We start from the raw sequence: 21,017 nt of genomic DNA, 5'->3' as shown, positions 1-21,017 counted from the left end.
GCTTCATAACAATTTATACAATCATACAAACACAGTCGAAAAAAAAGTGAGAGAGATCATATATGTATATATATATATATATATATATATATATATAATGATGATGCAAATGCATTCTGTATGTTTACATAAAGGACTACTGGATCGCAAAAAAATTTCATCATTTCCACGGATAAAAGAAAATTCCAGACTAGAGTACAGTTCAGAGCAAAAACAAAATGTTATCTGTTAAGAGGCAAAACAGAATATACTAATAATAATAGTAATAAAAGTAGATATAATAAAAACAGCTTTCCAATCATGTTAACCTTTTTGGTTTATATACTGTTGCTCACATATATATATATGTATGTATATATGTATATATTTCCATCAGTTATTCACTTGAGTCATCATCCATTCTACTCGAGAAGAAATTACTTGTAAGTTACTCACAATCGGTAGTATTGTGTGCTCCATTCAGCTGCGTTCTGTCTTGTCCCAATACCCCGTTTCGCAAGAAGACGTTCACGTCTTTCTTGTTTGTGCGTTTCAAGGAGTTGACAGCGCATATCAAGTACGTAAAGATGAACTGCAGCATTTTTAAGAGCTGGATCAGCCCAATTTCGGAACTCTATCATTTCTAAAGTGCGTGTGGGTTGTATTAGTAGTGGTGGTGGTGGTTGTCTTTCTTGTGGTACTTTAGTTAGTGATGTCCCTGCAGGGAATGTATTGCATGGAGGCGGTACTAACTTTGGCAGCGACTGCATTTCTCGTGTTTCATTGCGTCTTTTATTATTACTTTCTATACACGTACCTCCGATAGCCACGGTAGTTTTTCGTTTTTGCCTTTTTGCATTATATGTATTATCTAACGACTTTGTGCGATCTTTCCTGAGAACCTTGCGAACACCATCCAGTACTCTATATCCGACGGTGTAGGGTAACTCCACCACCTGCATGAAGGGACTGTGCTCCAGGGCATCCATTAACTCTGCGCAGTTGTTAGATTCCAGTGATGTACCCCGCAGTAATATTGTAGAGAGTGTTGGAACGGTACGAATCATTCTTGCAATATCTGCAATCGCATCACTGGTGATATTGGGATTTCGGCGGAGATTAATATACTTTAGTGCTTTCTTTGCACAGATGGCATTAACGAGGGGCGTGATATCCACATCACGGAGATCGCAGGATTCGAGTGAGAGATACTCAATGGGGGTACGTCCTCTGAGAATAGCCGCAAGTGTCCCAATCGCATCATCGGTTAGACGATTATTGTTAAATACGAGTTTACAGAAATGATTATTGCTGCTAATTGCATCTCGCAATTGGGCGAGAATTTCCCCATCTAGCAGACCTTCTGGGTTATCACTAAAGTCAATGAAGTGTCGGGTTTCGTCGACAATCATCTAACTTTACCTGATTACAATATTGTTACATTATAACAAAAAGAGAGGGGAAAAGTCAATACACAAACACACGCAGAGGCATATATATATATATATATATATATATATATATATATATATATATTAACATAAAAACAAATGAATCAAGAGACATTGACGCAGACGCCCACATTGAGAGAGAAGCAAAATTCACAAAGATGGAAATATATGCGCATACATACATACGTGCCATAAGTACACACATATACATATACATATATAAATATATATACATTTATATGTTTATATAGATGGGAGAGAGTAAAATAATAAAAAAGCAGTAAAAAAAGTGTAGAGCCGCCTCTTGTCGCAGCATCTACCTCATTGCTGATCATGTGCTATCCGCTCGGCAACGAAAGGAAGAAAAAGCACTTGACTCAATATACAAGCCCTAGGAAAATTCTAGGACAGAAGGAAAATAATAATAAAAAAAAACACAAAAAGATACGCAAAGATATACGAGTATAAACAAAAAAAAAGAAATGAAGTTTGTTGAGGGGACGTCAACTCAAAAGGAAAAAATTTTTGAAACAGAAGAAGAACAAAGAAACACATAAAAAAAGCTAACGGTTTATACAGCCAAACAATTAGGCACATCATCAAAGTAAATTACCAAAGGAGAAATAAGAACAGTTACAAATAGCTTAGTCAACTACTTTGCATTCACTGGCTTCGCTTTTTTTTTTTGTTTTTGCGACGTTTGCAGAAACTCATTAAAATACAGACTTAACTACGGAAACACAAAGAAAACACAGGAATTACATTTTCCTGTCTTTCTCACTCGTTCCATTTTTTTTTTTAGTTTTTCTTCCTTTCTTTATTTATTCTTCATCTGGTCCTTCCTGAGAAAGATAATCCTCTAGGTGAAGTTCTGCGAACGTCTCAAAGGTATCACGATCTGTTGAGTAGTAAACCGGTGATATTTTATCACTAGTATTGTACATCATTTCCTCTTTATTTGCTTCTTTTTCTTCTTCGGTTTTGCCCTCATTATTTATTAAACAATTTTCTGATTCATGCACAGTAATATCGATATCTTCGCTGGTGACACTTTTATTTAGTACAGCTTCCTCAGCAGGACCAACAGTTCCGGATTGTCGACGGAGGAGTGCAAGTGGTGAAGCGCCGTTAGTAAAGAGACGCCACAATCCATCAGCCTGTTGTTGTGTAATGATTTGTTCACTTACAAATTGTAAAAGATGTTCATACTCTATAGGAACTGGTCGATTCGCATGCTCCTCTGGAAGACCAAAGGCTGTCTTTCTTGTTAAAACAGAGGCACACTTAAAGGAATCTTGTAAGGGTGGCAATGCTTCTCGCGCTGAGGGAAGGTCTACTGTAGACACCGTTTCAGATGGTGCACTAATAGGGCGAAAAGTTTTCTGCGAAAATACACGACTCTTTGCAAAATCTTGTTTTTTTCCAAATGTAGGGCCTGATGGTAAACCATTAACTTTTTTACCTCCTGTAGCAGGAGAACTCGAAACCGGGGGAGAGACAATAGGTTGATTCGGAGCTGTCTCTGCTCTTCTTGGTCCTTCTTTTACCAATTTATTTAAATCTCTTTCTTTCTTTTTTGCACTTTTTAACTCTAATTTCAACTGCTTTACCTGTTCCTCCCAACTTTTTTCTTTTTCTCGCAATTTAGCCATTTCTACTTCACGTGATTCTAATTCCTTTTGCAATAATTCTACTTTATTTTCTACCACTCTAGTTGGTATATTACGTGGTGCAGAAGTAAGCGGTGCACCTCGCGTACGCCCATCATTAGATCGTTTTCGTAAAGCTGAAAGATGTTTTGGTTTTGCTGGTCGTGATACCCCATTATTCTGAGGTTGAACTACTATATGTTCACGTGCTGGTGATCCGGTCACCAAATTATCTAATAATTCTCCAGTTGGAGTCTTTTTACTATCTACGACATCATGAACTTCTAACGGTGGTAAAGGACCACCTGGTCTTCGTGGGGCTCGGGGAGATGGTAAGAATGGAGATTGCGCCCCACCAGATGGGAGACCACGTGTTCTACCAGGACTTCGTGCATGTCGTTGAGACGGTGGTGGTGGTTGAGATTGTTGTGTTTGTTGTTGCGATTGTTGTTGAAGCTGAAGTTGATTTTTAACATCCTCCAAGTTGAAGTTACGTGGGAGACAATTTGTTTGATACTCATTATCATCCGTTAAACCTCCTGATGCTGGACTACCTCTGGGAGTTATTCCTCGTGGAACATTTTCCCGCATAATTCGAGGACTTATATTTGTAAGATCGTTTTGCTTTGACATATTATATACTAAATCAACAGGAAGAGAACTGGTATTATGTTCAGGCCTTCTAGGAACCAAAGGATTCGCTTCTGAGGTAGTCATAGAAAAATTTGGTGGAAGAGAGTTTGACTGATAGGGAGGTCGTTGCGTAGAAATGGGATCGGTTGGTATACTTCTACTATTTAAAAGCATTCTCGTTGTAGTTGGATCACCATCATGTTCTGTGCCATCATCTCGCAAAACAAACTTTCCATGTCCATTTTCATAACTAAATGTATAACGTTTTTCTACTGGATCATCTAGTAGTGAATTAGTTTTATCTTTAGATACATCATTATGCTTCCGTTTTTTTGTTTGTTCTATTTGTTTATCCAGCGCCTCCCTTAAAGCCCGCTGCTTTTCCTGTTTCTCCCGAGCCTCTTTTAATTTTTCTTGTGTAACTAACAGGGGTTTTGAATAAACTACATGATCAGACATTATATCTCACAAGTGTAGCTGCAATAATAATCTCACTTTTCCCACTCTGGTGTTTAGTAAAGCTAAAATTAAAAACAAAGAAAAAAAAAACACTCAGAGTTTGGAGAGAGAAAGAGAAAGAGCACAATAATAGTGGATCTCTGAATTCTATGCGCTACAGACTCTTCCTTGATACAGATATTAATTGTAATGAGTGAGAGAAAGAAAGAAGTAGTGAATGCGTAGAATTCCTCTCTCCTCCCCACACACACACACACTCTCTCTCTCTCTTTATCACCGCCTTTTCCTTTTTACCTCTTTTACTATTTTCTTTTTTTTTTAAATACCCTTCTCACCACACCGCCTTCTCTGGCACCCTCTCACGCACAGAGAGATTGACTAACTAAAAATAAAAATAAAATAAAAAAACAATAAAACAAATGGGTTCCCTTTTTTCAGTTTACGTTGGTTTGCGTAGACCTGTAACTAATAAACGAATAAAGAGGAACGTGATACTTTTAGTAAAGAAAAAGAAAAAAAAGAGAAAAAAAAGAGAAGGAAAAAGAAAAAATGTTCATAATATTCTCATATTGTATATATATATATATATATATATATATATATAAGGGGGGTTAATACGCAAACAGGGTGGTAAATTCCAATAAAAAAAATATACAGACATAAAAAGAAGTAATGGATGCAACTGGTCCTCCATATAGACGACGCCGTATATATTATATACGGAAATGCAAAACAGAAAAGACAACAATAATAATAATAATAATAATAATAATAATAATAATAATAATAAAGGAAACGAAAACAACAACAACAACAACAACAACATGGGATTTACTTATGCATGTTATATTTTACTTCCTTAACCACTGCCCCATCATCACATTATAGGCTTGGTCTCGTTTAACGAATGAAGTTAGGAAATACGAATCACCTAGGTGCGACTCGATAGAAATTGCATTATCCAAGACCTTTACACTTCGCTGTTTTTGTATTTCTCTAATCTCATCCCACTCTAGACTAAATTGTGCACCTGAAAGAGTTGCCTGAAAACAGAGCCAATGGGAAGTAATAAAAACAATACCCTGTTTGGGCATTGTGTTACCTCCTTCTACAAAAGCACAGTTAAATGTGTCAATTATTTCCTCTGATGACAATTGTGGAAATGATTTACGAAAAAGACCTTCCGTCTGATTTTTTATAACACTTGTAACACCAGAAACATCTAAAACGGCACTCCCCACAACTTTACCTACTGAAACTGGAGCACGTACAACAGCAGCAGCTCCACGTACGGCACCTTTAGCTACATCACTAAATCCCCATCCTTGTTGTTCAGCGGGTTCAGTAAGCGATGCTAGTTCAGCTGTACTGTAAAATGTTGTTTCATTCAGTCTAGATTTTGCTAATAGTTCCTCTTCTTTCGAATTTTCAGTATTTGCTTTATGTCGTTGTGCTATTGCTGCTACGGTTGCTCGTACTTCTTCCTCTTTAACTTCTAGAAAACCATTTCGTTCATAAGTTCCTTTAGTAATATTTAAAATAGCTGATAAACGATCACTAGTATGCTTTTTCGTTTGTGCTGAACCTATTGGTGAGGACGGATTAAAGCCATAAACTGTTACTTTGGCGTATTGTGGGGTATCTGATAGAGGTGTTATTACATGAAGCAATTCTTCTTTTTCTGTTTTATCTGTTATAATAAGATCATGAATCAGTAGGGATTTTGACATTTTCACATCATAATGGAGAAGAATATACATAGTATACAATGTCTGTTCTTGATCTTCACTCGCCCCAAGACGCCATCCGCATGGTGGAACTCCACTTAAGTCTGAAGGATTTCCCACCACAATTTCCCCAGAAACCGATTCAAAAGGTTGTACTTCTACACAATCTGTTCGTAAAATATCACACATTAAATCTGCCTGCATGTCTTCCTCTAAATTAATATAATTTTTAACAAGCAATGGTCCAAGACATCCCGGAGTAGGGAGTTCAATGTAGTATGTCAAAATAGGTGATCGCCGCTCAATCACTTCAGGTGGCGTAAAAGGAATAGGTCTACTAGAAAGTACCAAACGTCCAAGTGCCTCCTCTACAGTAGAGGCAACATGTAAATACTCCGGTTCCTTTAAATCCATTACAGAAGACATTACACTAGAATCATACTCATCCACGTGCATTTTATTCCCCATCTTTTCAGTTATAGTGGTATTGGAAACAGAAAGAGCCGAAGGATGACTACCGTCCGCGGACATATCCTCCCTTGTTTCAAACATCATGTCAATTTCTGCAGTATCCGAGGGAAAATCTCCATCAAGCACACGTACATTTTTCTTTTTCTCACCAGTAGATTTTTTTTTCTTAGCAATAGGTTTCACTGCAGATTCAGCATCTTTTATTTGTGAAGGATCAACATGCTGCTTTCGCCCCTCTGCTGCTGTTGCTGCTACGGTTACTGCTGACTTTCCTCCTCCTCCTCCTCCTGCTAGATAACCCGTATTACTACCATTACTACCTTTTCTACTACTATCGGATTTACCAGTTCCACTTGAATCAGGAACTGTATTTTTTCGAAACTCGAATTCTGCCTCTTCAAAGGAGTCATACATTTCCTTGTAGTGTACGGTCAGTTGTTTCAGAAAAATCTTAAAAAGAGTTAAAATAAGACTTTGCGCCTCTTCAGGATTAGCATCCATCGCCTCTTTCATAGCCTTACTCATCGTAGCGAGATCGGTGAGACACCCAACAAGACTGATGGAGGAATCATGGATGGAGCGGCTAAGTGTATTCGCCACCGTAACACTATGTGGATCCTGCACGGTTTGTGTTTTCATCATTTCTGCAAACTGCATGGCCACGCCGCTAATGGCATCCGGTACGGCACTGACACTAGTTGAGACCGCCTCCACACTTGCCACCCACGCCTCCATTGAATTATGAACTGGGAATGGACAAGAAAAAGAAAAAGAAAGAGAAAGAGAAAGAAATAAGAGGAGTATGGATTTCCAACTGTCCTTACACTTTATAGAGATGGAATTTTGAGTACAAGATACTGCACACATGAGAAAAAAAAACCAACAATAACAATAATACAGTAAGAAGAAAATTCGCTCCGGCACGATACTCAGAACAGTCAAAGAAAACAAAAAAAAACTCTTTTTTTTAGAATATAGAAGAAAAAGTAAATTATTACTTTCTTTTCATCAAATTCACACATACACACATCCACATACACAGCCATTTGAGCATACACAACGGAAGTGTGAGAGGGATTAAACAAACAAATAAACATAAAGAAAAAGAAAAGACAAAAAAAAAAAACAATTCCTCAAATATTTTTAGAGGCTTCCTCATACACCATATACATAAAGCTATTCATCGCTGAAATGGCGTCTCTACCTATTTGCATAACCTCCAAACGTCTTAATAACTCTAAGGCTGCATTACGCACTTGTACAGACGGGTGAAGTAATTGTGCCGCTAGTGGGTTAAGTCCCTCCAATGCAAGCGGCATACGTCGCAAGAAGACCAGAACTTCTTTACATGTCTGAACAGAACCAAGAAGAAAATGTAAAGCTTGTAGTAATTCCGCTTCATCGCAGCTACTAGCACGACGTAAAGTGGCTACACTGAAGATCAAAAAAGGACTTTCATCAGGTAAAAGAAAATTTTCTGGCATATTTTGTATAATAGATTTACTCTGTGCACGTAACCGTATTCGAGTAATATTTGATGTGAGGAAAGTATTCTGTATAGGAGAAGATAATTCATTCCTTTTTGTATCACTTACTTTACCAACCATAATCATTAAATCAAGATATTCTTCTACGATAAGACGTATTGCCGTGTGCTGTTCACATAGTGGTTCCCGTAATGCCTTCATTCGATACACTTTATTAATAATATCCCTGAAAAATTGCACATCATACATTGGAGAATTACTTGCTTTATTATTACTATTATTGTTATTATTAAAGTTGCTACTCCATCCTTCAGGTGATACTACCACAGTTTTGTTATCTAAATCACACAGTACATCCCACCAGGCCTGTTGTGTCTCAAATATAGGATTTAAAGTTCCAACAATATATCCAGGTATATCGCTAAAATGTAAGAAACCGTTAACAGAAGTATAAGGAAATACTTTGGTAGCGGTAAAATTAGGGTCTAATAAATTACCAATAAGACCTAATGATAATGCAGCTTCACATACATCATTTGGTAAACCCTGACGAGAGAGTACTACAATTCGTTTCTCCAAAACAATAGCCATAACAACAATCCAAAATGATGAACCACAGGTTTCTACCATTTGCTCTAAACCATACCTAGAAAAAGTAAAATCATATGATTCGGGTAATACTGGTATACGTATAGAATGTGATTTACCAAAAGGCGATGCATTGTATAAAACATGTGACATTTCTAGAGATTTTGTACATAATCGAATAACTTCCATCTCTAAAAAACTATTAACCTTGCTTAAACGTTGTCTTAAGGTTTTTTTTGCTAATTCAACATGATCAAAACAACATTGTAACAATGCAATTTGCCGTTCCAAAGCCTCTTCTGTTTTCCCCTTTACATCACAACACTGAAGTGCTGTTTCTACAAGCAGAGGAAAGAAAGGTTCAAGCCATACCAATTTAGGTCCTAACAATGCAACACTTTTACTAATTCCACCACGACGCACAGATGCATCTTTACGTGTGACAACTGCACAGAGACCATAAAGTGGAGGTACTAATGAAGGAGTGAAATGAGACATCTTTACCCCTCCTTTTTTTTCTTTCTCTTCTTCTTTGGTAGGTGTTGAGAAAAATTCCATTAGAGAAGTAAAACGTTCCAAATGTGTGGATTGTACTAAAAAACCATGAAGTTTGGTATCGGTACGAATTATTGCGAATAAATATCCTGAATGATGTGTATTCGAAATTTTGGATATTCTATTTATAGGCATTTCATCTGTTCCAAGGGAAGCTCCACGTTCAACTACTTCCATTTCATTCTGTAAAAGCTTAACCTGCAGTTTTTGTACAAAGATATTAATGTCATGTGGGAGAGTCGAAGATAATTGAAGTATTTGCGGTTCAATTAGAGATATAGACTCCATATTAACAGAAACTCTTTTTTTAACAAAGAGTTCCCCTGTAGCTTTTATAAATTGCAATTCGTCATGTAGAAAATTATTATCCATTATTGTTTCACGTATCCATTTTAAATGTCTTTCTGAAGATGTTAGAGCTACATCTAATGTTTTTACTTCTTTTCCATTTCCAGCAGTAAAATAATAAATAGGAACACATTCCGTAATTACAGGTTTCGGTCTATTAACAATAAATACAGTTCGACTCACTACCTGTTTCTCAGCACCATCTGGTAACATATGACTTGCGCAGTAATTTTCATCTAATTCAAATGCCTGTTGTTGTTCTTCTTCTTCTTGTTCTATTTCCTCCTCACTCTTTCCCACCCCTGCGAGTGTATTACCCTCAGCCGCTATAATCTCCCGCACGGTGGATGATATTAATAATGGATATCGTGCACGTAAACAGGAGCCTGTGTCAATATCAAACTCTGCCAGGAGTGCGCAGTACGCAATGGGCAACCGGGAGACCTCCGCCACTGATGCTTTCATGTTTACGGATTCTCCCTTCCCGCTGCTTTTTGGCAGATAACACCAAAGTGAGCTCAAACAATGAAAATAAAAGAAAGAAAGAAATGGAGAAAATAATGTACACAGAGACAAAAAAGAAAACATATATAACACACCATATAAAAGTAATTAATACACAGTTTTGGTAGCAATCAAAAGCAATACAGTAGTACAATACAATTGTGGTTCACAAAAATAAATAACAAGAAAAAGAAAAGAGAGAGAGAGAGAGAGAGAGAGTCAGACTATCCGATAGTGACCTCACGTCAAGTAAAAATAAAAATAAGAAAAACAACCAAAAGGAAACATGTAAATTTCTTTTTATGACTTATTTGTCACAAACTTTATGATGAATTTCCATAGTTTTTGTCATACGTTCCTCAAGAGACTCCATTTCCTTTTTAAAGCGTAACTCTCGATCTCGCAAAGACACACTCTGTGTAGACATACCTGTAACATGATGTTCCTCTTTGTTATTAGAGACCTCATCTGGGTAAGAATTTATTTCCATAACCTCCACCTCAACATCAATAATACTACTTTTTTCTGTTTCATCGTTTTTCTCATATAGAGGAATACACTTCACTGTGTCACTACTACTATTAACTGCCGAAAATACAGGTAACGTCTCAGTTAATTTTTCAGCAATTGGAGTTTTCATCCTATAGTCCATTTCTCTTGTTAACGTTAACGATGTAGATAAGGAGAATAAATGTTGAAGTCGTTCTACCTTAGTGTTAATAAGAAGTAGAGCCAATACATGGGCATCTGGTACTATTTGCTTTGATGTACCTTGAAATGCCAAAATCTCAGCATCATCTACTGGGTTAGATACACCAAGATATCCCTGTAATGCAGCAACAGAGTATGGTAAAGAGAAAAAATTTGGCATCCCATTAATTTTGGGGAGATTCAAATTTTTCTCACCTTTACTACTGCGTTCCGTGTTATAACCATTAATAGCAGTATCACTATTAAACCAGCGTAATAATGTATGTTTTACTCGATTGCTAACAGATTTTTTGATTTCATGAGGAAGACTGCAAATAGAAATGCAGCGTATTATAATAGACCATAATTCACCTGAATGAATAAAGCGAGAATCTGCGTCTCCAGAATGCGAAAGAGAATGTAATTCAGCCCACCATTTTAGAAAAAGTCTTACATCCAACTCATCATATTTAGAACAAGATAGTAATGCACTGAATATCATAGTTTCCAAATCCCAATTTCGATGATGTTGTATGGCACGTAGGAGATCGACTCCTATCTGCCTAACAAACGTAGTTTCACCACATTTCAACATTAAAAAATTAAGCAGTACTGCTCGTATATCTAAAGGAGAAAAGACACGTTCTACAAATGATGGAGATTGTAATGGAAAACCATTATTATCATCATTACTATTTCCTTTTCCTCTTTTTTGTTTTCTCCCATCTTCTTTTTCTAAACTATCATTTAACAAAACACTAGTAGCATTATCACAATTAGTATCTGGGGCCTCTATCCGTCTAATTGTATCAAAGAAAAATTCATGCATTATTTTACGAAGCCATTTTATATCCCGTACATCATTTCTTTTCAAGTTTATACTCGATGATGATAATGATGAAGAGCGTTGTAACGTTATCTTTTCATCGCTGCCCTCATGTTTCAGTCGTGCGGATATACGCCACTCCGGTAACACTTTATCCAGCAGTCTTGTCGGCATTTCTACTCGTAGAGTGAATAGAGAACCCTCACTTCGCACTAGTGGTGAAGTTTCTCCTACTAATAATTGATTAACAATGTACTCCATTACTGTTTCACGCGTAGAGGAGGTGAGATCGGAAACCGCAAGAATTCCACATGTGGTTTTGTGGTGGTTCATTTAATGCCGAAAATTCTATAGAAAATAAATATGGAATCATTGATCTTCCGATTGAGTAATTTGAGCGCAAAGAAAAAAAAAAAACAAAAAAAAAAAGAAAGTCAACGAAAGAAAAAACATATATATAAATTAATTACATGCATCGAAACTCCGTGTGTAGATAGGGGAAAAAAAAGACAGAAGCAATAGTCTCAAGCACGAACGCCCACAGTAGCAGTAGTGGAAAAAGAGATGCAGTAATAAAGTGAGAAAAGGAATAGGAAAAGGTGAATGAAAACGTATAAAAAAAGGAAAAAAAAAACAGCTTATAAATTCTTATATGATAGTTAAAAGGTGAACACTTTGCTTCCCCAACGAGCCACAGGTCCAAACTGAAGAGAACCACAAGATACAAATAGAGCTCAGGGAAAAGCCGTTACACTCCAGACTTTTTTTTGACATTTTTTCTCCTCTCGGTATCTTTTCTTCCCTACAAAGTATGAGAAACATATGAAGGTATTTCTTTAAAACTTTGACGATGAAAAGGCCAAAAAAAAGGTATTGCCATTTTCAAACGTTAGAAATAAAATGATTTTATTCCTTCAATTTTTCTTTTTTTTTTTTTTTTGCTCCTTCTCCTTCTCCTTTTTCTTTTCATTTTTTTTTCTTTTCTTTTTTTTGTTATTATGAAGAGTCTGCGTTGTTGCCATTTAATACAAGGTTCTGAAACTTCAGCATGAGTTCCATAACATCAGGATCACCAATGTACTTCTGGAAAGCAGAAAACCCGTTTTGCCGCACATCTTCCATAATGGATTGAAATTTAGGATTTCTCCGAACTTCTTCTTCTTGGAGTCTCTCCAATGCCTCACGATTAATATTTCCAAATGGTGTAGGTACACTACCATCTGTGTTTAAGCCACCAGAAGCCATACCCCTCATCATTTGAGAAAATTCTTCAGGATTAGCTCCAGCTCCTCCAAATTGTGATGCCATGTTTGCTACCATTTGGCTGAATTGAGGATTCTCCATCATACGTGTGGTAGCTTCTATAAACCCAGGATTACTCATCATTTGAGAAATTTGAGAAAAGTCAGGCATCCCTCCACCAAATGGGAATCCACCTCCCATACCAGGAGAGCCTGCAGAAACACTTCCAGTTAGTTTCATTTTTTCTTCTGCTTGTTTTAAATCTTCCTTGTAACGTTCATTTGTGGGTTCAAGTTCGCATGCTTTTGTAAAGGCGTCTACTGCACGAGCATAGTTTCCTTCATAAAAGAATGAGGTACCCAGGCGTGAGTAAGCTTTAGAGTAATTCGGATTAATTGCAATCGCACGCTCACAATCAATAATAGCACTTCGGTAGTCCTTTAAATGCGTATGTGCAGCAGCACGGTTCGCAAAAAAGATATGATTGGTTGGTTCTATTTCAATAGCCTTGGTATAGGCTGCGATAGCCTCATTATACTTGGCCATACCCATTAACTCATTACCTTTATCCTTAATCTCTTCTGCGGAGAGTCCCTCGTATGGGTTTCTGCGCTTCTCGAACTTCTGACGAGCCTTCTCAAGACGAGAGGCATACTCCTCACTGCCTGCTTCTACACCGGCGAAGTACCCCTTCTTCTCAAGGAGTTGAAGAAATGCGTTGAATTTCTCCTCGTCCTGCGCATTGGCACCTGAGGCGTGTTGCTGCAGGGCCGCCTCAAAGACCTCGAGGAGGTCAATGCCGGTGTCGTAGGCGCCACCAGTGCCGGCGGGGTCAATGCCGTACTCCTCTGCGAGAAGCTGCACAATAGCGTCAACGCGATCGGGTGTTGTGGACGTCTGACGGCGCAGCTGGCGGATAAAAGCAAAGACGAGTTTCTTTTGCGTTTCCATGTCGTTGGCCGGCATAGTGCTTGCTGACTTCGACTGATGGAAGGGGGGTTTACTTTACGTTCGGGGTGATCTCCAGCAAGTAGAGAGAGTGTGTGTGTGTGAAAGTGAAAAAAAAGAAAGAAAGGGAGAAAGAAAAAGAAAGATGCATGTATATGTATGAACCGTCTGTAGTGAAAAAGAGAGTTCATATAAGGAAAGGGGTAAATATGAAAGTATTACTTTTCTTGGCGTTATTATATATATATATATATATATATATATATATATGGGAAAAGAAAAGAGGATCCAAGACATAAACCATGCTTTGGAAAGAGAAAAAAAAAGTGCATCGACTTTATTTATTTCCACCCTTTAGCTTGGCAATAGCTTCCTTTTCAGCCTTCTGTTGTTCACGCAACTTCTGCTTGAAAGCGATATCATCTTCATCGCATTCTCCACGTTCCTTTTTGGGGGCCTTCAATGGCTTCTGCTTTCCGCCTTGACGAGATGGCATGCTCTTAATAGAGTCTCTTTAACTGTTGAGGAGATCCTTGATTCATTATTAATAATGAAAAAGAAAGAAAAATAAAAACAAAAATAAAATAAAAAAAAAGAAGAAAAACATTTTTTTTTAATGCACTGTTAGTCACCGTACAGTACTCTAGTAGAATAGATGGGTTGAAAAAATCAAGAATAATTCTTTGGAAATGTTGTAGTTTGACTTTGAAAGTCTAGCAAAGCAAAAAAAAAAAAAAATGCCCAAATGAAGTATGAAAAAAAAATGGTTATTTACTGATCATATTCCCCAACTTATACCACTGTTTGGAATTTCTTTTGTTTTTTTTTTTTTGCCGGATCATTCTTTTTTTCCAATATACCATAGTATTGTCATCATCTTAACAACGCTCTGCGAAGTTTCAGTACACCACTCTCTTGGGCAACTTCCATTGCATAGTTCTTTACTGGAGATGTCACCCCTTCAAACGGGGCTTCAAACATGGATTCACGGTGTACTTCCCCCTCAATCAAAATTCGTTGAATGTGGCTTGATAGCACTGCCGATCCCTGGTGAACGAGTCTTTGGTTTAGTTTCACTCTTTCACCGGGTGCCACACGTACGTGTTCTTCCTCATTTGGTCCGTTTGGCATGGCGTAGGTGACTCTCAGCTTCACTGGCCGGGCTGCGGTGTTGCGCACCACTGCAGAGTACACGATACGGGGAGCTGGTGTCATGGATTACTTTTTTTCCTCAACTGCAATCGTGATTATTGATTACAACGGGTTGTATAGGAGTAAAAAAGACTAACAAAATAATAAACAAGATGTGAAACGAGAAATGCAATGGATACGACATATAATCCATAACTCTAACAGCAAAGAAAGAGAGACACATTTCTCACTCCGTGTTACTAGAAAAGCAAGCCAAACAATTATCAACGCACACTAGAATGGAGGTGCACATAAAAAAAAAGAGGAAAAAAAAACCCCAAAATGCCCGAAGCGGAAATTTTTTAAAAAAGGAGGAAAAATACAAGCATAAATGTATATATATATATATATCCTATAGAGAACCATGCAATTGTAGTTTGTTACCATCTGAGCGAATTTCCACAGAGTAATCCTTCACAGGTGAATTCACACCATCAAATGGGGCTTCCAGTGTGGCCCCATCAACAGCAATACGCCGGATATGTGCAGCTAGTTCCATGTGTTCAACCTGAACCACCTTCTGCTGAAGCACTGCGGACTCTCCAGGTTGAATAAGTACTGATACCTCCACATCATCCATGTTATTAGGCATAGCATAGGCAGCATTCAATTTTACCAACTTTGAGGTTGTGTTTTTCACACGAGCAGAGTACACGTGACGAGGAGGAAGAACCATTCTTTTTTTTTCTTTTGGGAATATGAGATTTCTTCTTCTTTTTCTTTGTGTGTGTGTGTGTGTGTGTGTGGGTCTGTGTTATTTTTCTATAGCTGAATTTCTAAACAGATTAAAAAAAAAGAATTGGAGAATCGGTGTGTTTAGAAGAGAGGGAGAGAGATGGTAATACAGATAGATAGACACATGGAAAGTAAACTACATAGAAACCCAAATAAATAAGCAAAAAAAAAAGACAGAAAAAAAAAATACAATATATTAATTAAACCATTCGCTAATTATTTCACTCTGCTTGCGCTCGTCCAGTTGCTAAGAGATAGTAACGTTCTGCTAGACGCCAATTACAAGTTTTAAAATAATTTTCCACGTATTGCTCTAGACCTGAGAGTCCATAATCTAATCGATAGGCACTCTCGTGTAAATTAATACCTAACAACGGAATAAGATCACTAGCAACAGGACATGCACCATGTTGAAATTCAACAACATCAAACATTTTTCCAGTCCATACCAAATACACCCAACCACTACGCTCTTGATGGGAGAGTATTACAGTTGTCATTAACCGTTTTACTTCATCCATTGCATCAACGGAACCAGTACGACTGTATTGCATCTGAAACGCTTCACGCAATTGTGCTGGTACGGCAGTACCCCACGGTCGAATAGATCTATAAAAGAAACAATAATTAAAATGCTCTGCTGCTGCTGTATGTGTCACCGCTTGCGTCGCATCAAAGGATGTCTTACGTATAACAGCTTCAAGATTATGTCCTTCAAGGAGTGTACCTAGGGTGTGTCGGTTAAGTGTCTCTACCGCATCTCGATGGAAAACATTGTACTGCAAATCAAATTGTCGTTTAGATATAAGAGCAGGAATTCCGGAATTTGTTGGATAATTCAATCGAGGTAAGAAAAAAAAACCAGTTTTTTCCTTTTCTGTGTCTGAACGCGCAGCAGCAGCCTCTGTCTCTCGGAATACAGTTGTTGCCAAATAAGGTGAAGCTAAGGGTTCATTTGTGTTAATAACCGCACCTTTTGGAACGTACGCGTGAAAGCAAAGACGCAGCGAACGACGCATGTCCTATAAAAATTTATACACCCTTTAATTGGATTACATAAATCACCGATATTAACGCAACGAGATATAGTAAAAGAAAAGAAAGAAGAAGAAAAAAAAAACAATAATAATAACTTCTATCTTCTACAAGTCTGTAAATCTCTTGCTTTCCATCATCCCACCCCTTCCGTCGCGTTTTAATGGTTCCTTTTTTTTTTTTGCTGCTTCTCGCTCTTTCAACGTTTTTGTCTTCTTCTCCTCCCTCTCATCATCTTTTCTTCTTCTTTTTTACCACTTCTTTGGGTATCAAGGTGAGGCATCTGCCGTCACTGCCAGAGCAGTTGAGTTTCTCCGTTGCTCCACAATGATACGTGCCATTTCCCGCAGAAACTGCTCCTTTCCAATTCCATACTTCTCCAACACTTTTTCTGCTGCCTTCTCATCTTGTAAAGGGAGTAGTTCTTCGCGAATGACATCTGCAAGTTTTTTTGCCTGTTGATTCAATACAAAATTCTTCTGAATCTCTTTTTGGCGCACTAAAATATGTCGGCGAATGCGTTCACCATACTTAGAACGTAATTCTGGTCCAGAGCGCTTTAATATAAAATTATCAAAGCCACCATCCTTCTCAATTTCAAACATCGCCGCCTCCACCATTGGTAGTTGTACCCAGTGATTCAACACATCACTATAGTGGATACCAGTCTTCACATATGGATACTTCAGCTGCCGGTACACATTCTGTACTTCCCGCGAAGTCCGCACACGTTCCCGCACTCGTTCATTTAACCAAATCACATCCATTTCTTGTGCGGGTTTGGGCAGAAATGTACGAGGGGCAACACCACTCATGCGATAGATGGAGTAGCGGTTAACTTTATTGCACCACGCAGCCCACGGTGGAAGTCCCATGGAAACATAACGATTAATAAGACCGCGTGGCGGGCCGTGCGGGGCGGTGGCGGTCTCAGGATTCATCGCAAAGGTTGAAAAAAGACATCGGCCGGTTTCCCGCAGCATAGCTGCCAAACACTAATAATAATACTAATATACTACTAATACTATTACTAGTACTACTAGTACTGATAATAATAATAATAATAATAATAATGGGGACAGAAAGGAATTCATTAAAAAAAAAAAACATTGCATAAGAAGCACAAGTACACTTAGACATAAAATAAAAAAAGAGGTATACACAAGGATAGTTTTTTATAAGATTCAGTATGAAACTTGATATTATTATGTTCCCCATAAACATTATAGAAATAGACATCTAAATGTGCTTCTCTATCTATCTTAATTCTCCCTTTTTGTTTAAAACAAAGAAAAAAAAACCATTGCTCTGTACCTTTTATTACACGAACATAACCATAACTATCATCTGTTTGACAAATATTAAGGAAAATATATTATGAAAAAAAAAAGAATAATAATAAATAACTTCATATGAATCTATGAAAAATTACAACTAGGATATGACTCACCTTTTCCCATGCTCCCAAACTAAGAAGGATAATACCATCGCTTCATTAGTGATAGGTATTCTGTGAGAAAAAACAAAATAAATGGTGATGAATACAAATATATATATAGATGTATGTGGATATAGCTGAACACAAGAAATAAACATTAGTTTATTGTGGGACAACTGGGGTAGGTGTTAAATGCAGCGGAAACGGTGCATAACCATATATATCTCCGTTAGGAAGTGATAATGGCACCATAACAACATTACCCACAGGAGCAAATGCCTGATAGGTTATTCCTTCAGGGACCTTCTGATGTTGTTCCAATTGTTCTTGTTGTTGTTGTGGTAGTAATAGTGCTGATGACGCTCTCTGCTTTTGTTTCTGTTGAAATGTTTTTATCATTGTCATTGGCATTGTTGTTGTTGTTGATGTCATTCCCACTGCAGCCCCTTTTAAAGGGGTTTTCGTTTTCTTCGTAGAGGCACAGTAATTGTTCATAGACGATGGTAGTGCACCAAAGATTTCACGACTCTCAAACCTTGAATTTCGCTCTTGACTTTCATCAGACACCTTTAGTTGTTCCAACTCCTCCGCACAACGATTCATTATACCTAGAGAAGATGGAGGTAATGTTTTCAGCGAAGGGGTATCATATTTACGTTCCTGTAATGGTTTTGAGTGATGATAAAGGCAACGTGAACCAAAGTTACATGTTCCATTTTGTCGAAACTGTTTGCATATCTTTTTGTTAGATTCCACATTTGGTTCAATAGGTGCTGGACTTGGACAATCATCATTTCCCCAAATATGCTTTTTCTCAGATGGTGACAATGCCTCATGATTTGCCGGCAGCATCACAGTCATACGATGCTGTTCTTCCGTTAAACCCTGATATACCTCCACCAAACGTCTTACATACATTTGCATCTGATCTATAGTATGATGTGAGTGTTGCTCTTCTACTACTTGAGATGCTTCCCACTGGGAGAGACCTGTGTAGTCGGCGAGGGCACGAATAGCCACTTCCGTCGTAAATAAATTATTGTGAACTGGAAATAATGCAGATAGAAATGTCTCAAAGTCGATAGCAGCAACTGAACTGTCCATTTGACGAAGAGAATAGAAATATGTATTCCGTATATATATATATATATAGATAGATAGATAGATAGATAGATATAAAAATAATGAATGTGAACAAATCTAATCTTAACTTTCCCACCTTTTGTATTACAAGTCAAACTTTTTTCTCTTTCGTCTGTTTGTACGATACATGCGCAGGGATGCAAAAAAGAAAAAAAATGAAAGATAACAATAGCAATGGTAATAACTTTAAGAACGGGAACAACATGCAAAAGCAATAATACTAAAGAAAAAAAAAGTGAAACACATGTGGAAGAGTCGTAAATATTGTTTTCCCCAACCGTCTTATCCATACAATATCATCAACTCTACCTGCTCGTTACAGTAGTAAATATGCAGAAAAATCTCTTCATATTTACTTTCCTCTCCCCCTCTCACCCCAATCAGAGAAAAACGTATACCCATACACCATTAGGAGAGAAGAGATGAGTTAATTATCAAGCAACTGAGAGTATGAGTAGCCATCTACTCCACACACGTAATACCACAGTACCATAAGACTAAACACACCAGGAATAGTAAGCAAACACCCAACAATAAATAGAGCAACGCCTCGTGAAACGTCCACCGTAAGTAAACAGAGTCCCACGCCTAGTGCAATAAAGGTCAGTCCCACAGCAGAAAGAAAAAAACCCAACACAAAGGATCTCCATCCATTCCAGTAAATATCACCAATATGTCTTCGTGCTCTTGCAGGGTTACGAGGATCTAGCCAGCGATACAGTGGTGAATCATTAGCACTCTGGTACTTCTTGTTGTCTTCTTTCTCTGTATTACATATCCCTTGAACAGATAGATCATTACGACATCTCATCCCAGAAATGCCATAAAAAAAAAACCGCACCAACCAGTAATTCACCTTTGCCTAAAAGAAGTATAACAAAAATACCAAAAAAAAAAGAAGAATGAAGAACACAGACAAAAAAAAAAGAGAGCACGTGTGTGGAAATAATTATAACAAAAAAACTCAAGCAAAAAAAAAAAGTACATGTATGAGATGTTTTCTTTTCTTCTTGTTTTCTGATTTTGATAACATTTCACTTTTTCACACTACGCTGCTTTCCAACGTCTATATAAATACCACATTCTACAACACCGTCGAAGGTGGTGCTGTCCCACTACCCTGAAAAAGGTGCGGGTAGTCACGCCTAAGAACATCAATAATATTATCTACAGATGCCCGTACATCCCGGGCAGATCCTGCAGCACGTGATATCGATCTGGCAAACTTTAAATCATTAGATGTAGCCATACAGGCGGCTACGGCTGCCACGACCTCCTGCTGCTGTGTGCGGTAACCCTGAAATATAGTAGGGTATCTCTGCGTAAAAAACTGATCAAGTGTGAGGGATGGATTAAGTCGAACGGCGATTTCGTACTCTTCCTTTATACGACGTTGTTCCCTGAATGGTAAAAGAGCCCGCATAAGCACAAAATGTGCCGCAGAGGAAATAGGGAGTTGCCACCAAGGAATATTTTGCATAACGTTAAAGGGTGAGTTGGTGTCTGAGAGTTGCATAAAAGCCATAAGAAAGAAAATAGAGGTTGTAAAAAACAGCAAGCGAAAAAATTGTTGAGATGATGCTGACATTTGTGGACCACATGTTCCTGCGCTACAACCTCCTGATCCTTGCTGTTGTCCATACTGAGGCATGGCTTCTTGTATTTTTTGCGAAAAGCGTTCACGCAACAAACGTTCACGTTCCAACTCTTCCTTCTCCTCCTGTTCCATGGAGGTTTTATTTGACTTCTCACATAAAAAACATGTTGTGCTAAAAGTGCGTCGTGATTCAAAATGTGTCACTAAGGGCAGCAACGCTTTCTTTCGCAGAACTCTATTTAACATCTGCATTATCTTGAAACTGTTGTTTTTGGTTTATTTCTGTTTTACGTACGACCTCCAAAATAAAATAAAAGATGA

The 21,017-nt window shown here is 37.8% G+C and overlaps 13 protein-coding genes across 13 annotated transcripts; all 13 read right to left on the bottom strand.

The window, feature by feature from the left end:
* Window positions 1–431: 431 nt before the first annotated feature.
* LSM04_007787 (uncharacterized protein) lies at window positions 432–1,391 on the bottom strand (the record flags this gene model as incomplete). Its single annotated transcript, XM_067329480.1, has 1 exon — window positions 432–1,391. The coding sequence occupies one exon, from the start codon at window positions 1,389–1,391 to the stop codon at window positions 432–434; it is 960 nt and encodes a 319-aa protein (XP_067187523.1).
* Window positions 1,392–2,251: 860 nt separating this feature from the next.
* Window positions 2,252–4,171, bottom strand: LSM04_007198 (uncharacterized protein; the record flags this gene model as incomplete). Its single annotated transcript, XM_067329479.1, has 1 exon — window positions 2,252–4,171. The coding sequence occupies one exon, from the start codon at window positions 4,169–4,171 to the stop codon at window positions 2,252–2,254; it is 1,920 nt and encodes a 639-aa protein (XP_067187494.1).
* An 851-nt stretch (window positions 4,172–5,022) lies between these two features.
* LSM04_003547 (GRAM domain) lies at window positions 5,023–7,104 on the bottom strand (the record flags this gene model as incomplete). Its single annotated transcript, XM_067329477.1, has 1 exon — window positions 5,023–7,104. The coding sequence occupies one exon, from the start codon at window positions 7,102–7,104 to the stop codon at window positions 5,023–5,025; it is 2,082 nt and encodes a 693-aa protein (XP_067187315.1).
* A 398-nt stretch (window positions 7,105–7,502) lies between these two features.
* On the bottom strand, window positions 7,503–9,812 carry LSM04_000949 (uncharacterized protein; the record flags this gene model as incomplete). The annotated part of the gene is made up of 1 exon (XM_067329476.1): window positions 7,503–9,812. The coding sequence occupies one exon, from the start codon at window positions 9,810–9,812 to the stop codon at window positions 7,503–7,505; it is 2,310 nt and encodes a 769-aa protein (XP_067187199.1).
* A 346-nt stretch (window positions 9,813–10,158) lies between these two features.
* LSM04_003997 (uncharacterized protein) lies at window positions 10,159–11,700 on the bottom strand (the record flags this gene model as incomplete). The annotated part of the gene is made up of 1 exon (XM_067329475.1): window positions 10,159–11,700. One exon carries the CDS (start codon window positions 11,698–11,700, stop codon window positions 10,159–10,161), a length of 1,542 nt encoding a protein of 513 aa, XP_067187335.1.
* A 663-nt stretch (window positions 11,701–12,363) lies between these two features.
* LSM04_003852 (STI1 domain) lies at window positions 12,364–13,560 on the bottom strand (the record flags this gene model as incomplete). Its single annotated transcript, XM_067329474.1, has 1 exon — window positions 12,364–13,560. The coding sequence occupies one exon, from the start codon at window positions 13,558–13,560 to the stop codon at window positions 12,364–12,366; it is 1,197 nt and encodes a 398-aa protein (XP_067187332.1).
* An 870-nt stretch (window positions 13,561–14,430) lies between these two features.
* LSM04_003494 (uncharacterized protein) lies at window positions 14,431–14,772 on the bottom strand (the record flags this gene model as incomplete). Its single annotated transcript, XM_067329473.1, has 1 exon — window positions 14,431–14,772. The coding sequence occupies one exon, from the start codon at window positions 14,770–14,772 to the stop codon at window positions 14,431–14,433; it is 342 nt and encodes a 113-aa protein (XP_067187311.1).
* Window positions 14,773–15,100: 328 nt separating this feature from the next.
* On the bottom strand, window positions 15,101–15,424 carry LSM04_000834 (uncharacterized protein; the record flags this gene model as incomplete). The annotated part of the gene is made up of 1 exon (XM_067329472.1): window positions 15,101–15,424. One exon carries the CDS (start codon window positions 15,422–15,424, stop codon window positions 15,101–15,103), a length of 324 nt encoding a protein of 107 aa, XP_067187193.1.
* Window positions 15,425–15,704: 280 nt separating this feature from the next.
* Window positions 15,705–16,502, bottom strand: LSM04_004503 (Manganese/iron superoxide dismutase; the record flags this gene model as incomplete). The annotated part of the gene is made up of 1 exon (XM_067329471.1): window positions 15,705–16,502. One exon carries the CDS (start codon window positions 16,500–16,502, stop codon window positions 15,705–15,707), a length of 798 nt encoding a protein of 265 aa, XP_067187362.1.
* A 285-nt stretch (window positions 16,503–16,787) lies between these two features.
* LSM04_002411 (uncharacterized protein) lies at window positions 16,788–17,501 on the bottom strand (the record flags this gene model as incomplete). The annotated part of the gene is made up of 1 exon (XM_067329470.1): window positions 16,788–17,501. One exon carries the CDS (start codon window positions 17,499–17,501, stop codon window positions 16,788–16,790), a length of 714 nt encoding a protein of 237 aa, XP_067187264.1.
* Window positions 17,502–18,118: 617 nt separating this feature from the next.
* On the bottom strand, window positions 18,119–19,060 carry LSM04_007291 (zinc finger protein; the record flags this gene model as incomplete). The annotated part of the gene is made up of 1 exon (XM_067329469.1): window positions 18,119–19,060. One exon carries the CDS (start codon window positions 19,058–19,060, stop codon window positions 18,119–18,121), a length of 942 nt encoding a protein of 313 aa, XP_067187498.1.
* A 466-nt stretch (window positions 19,061–19,526) lies between these two features.
* On the bottom strand, window positions 19,527–19,910 carry LSM04_000625 (Protein of unknown function DUF872; the record flags this gene model as incomplete). The annotated part of the gene is made up of 1 exon (XM_067329468.1): window positions 19,527–19,910. The coding sequence occupies one exon, from the start codon at window positions 19,908–19,910 to the stop codon at window positions 19,527–19,529; it is 384 nt and encodes a 127-aa protein (XP_067187179.1).
* Window positions 19,911–20,183: 273 nt separating this feature from the next.
* LSM04_008267 (uncharacterized protein) lies at window positions 20,184–20,948 on the bottom strand (the record flags this gene model as incomplete). The annotated part of the gene is made up of 1 exon (XM_067329465.1): window positions 20,184–20,948. One exon carries the CDS (start codon window positions 20,946–20,948, stop codon window positions 20,184–20,186), a length of 765 nt encoding a protein of 254 aa, XP_067187539.1.
* Between the last annotated feature and the right edge of the window lie 69 nt (window positions 20,949–21,017).

This window comes from Trypanosoma melophagium (genome assembly GCF_022059095.1).
Source record: "Trypanosoma melophagium isolate St. Kilda chromosome Unknown ctg5segment0, whole genome shotgun sequence".
Classification (NCBI taxonomy): Eukaryota; Euglenozoa; class Kinetoplastea; order Trypanosomatida; family Trypanosomatidae; genus Trypanosoma; species Trypanosoma melophagium.
Note: the sequence above shows the minus strand (reverse complement) of the source record. Positions and strands in the feature narration are given on the sequence as shown.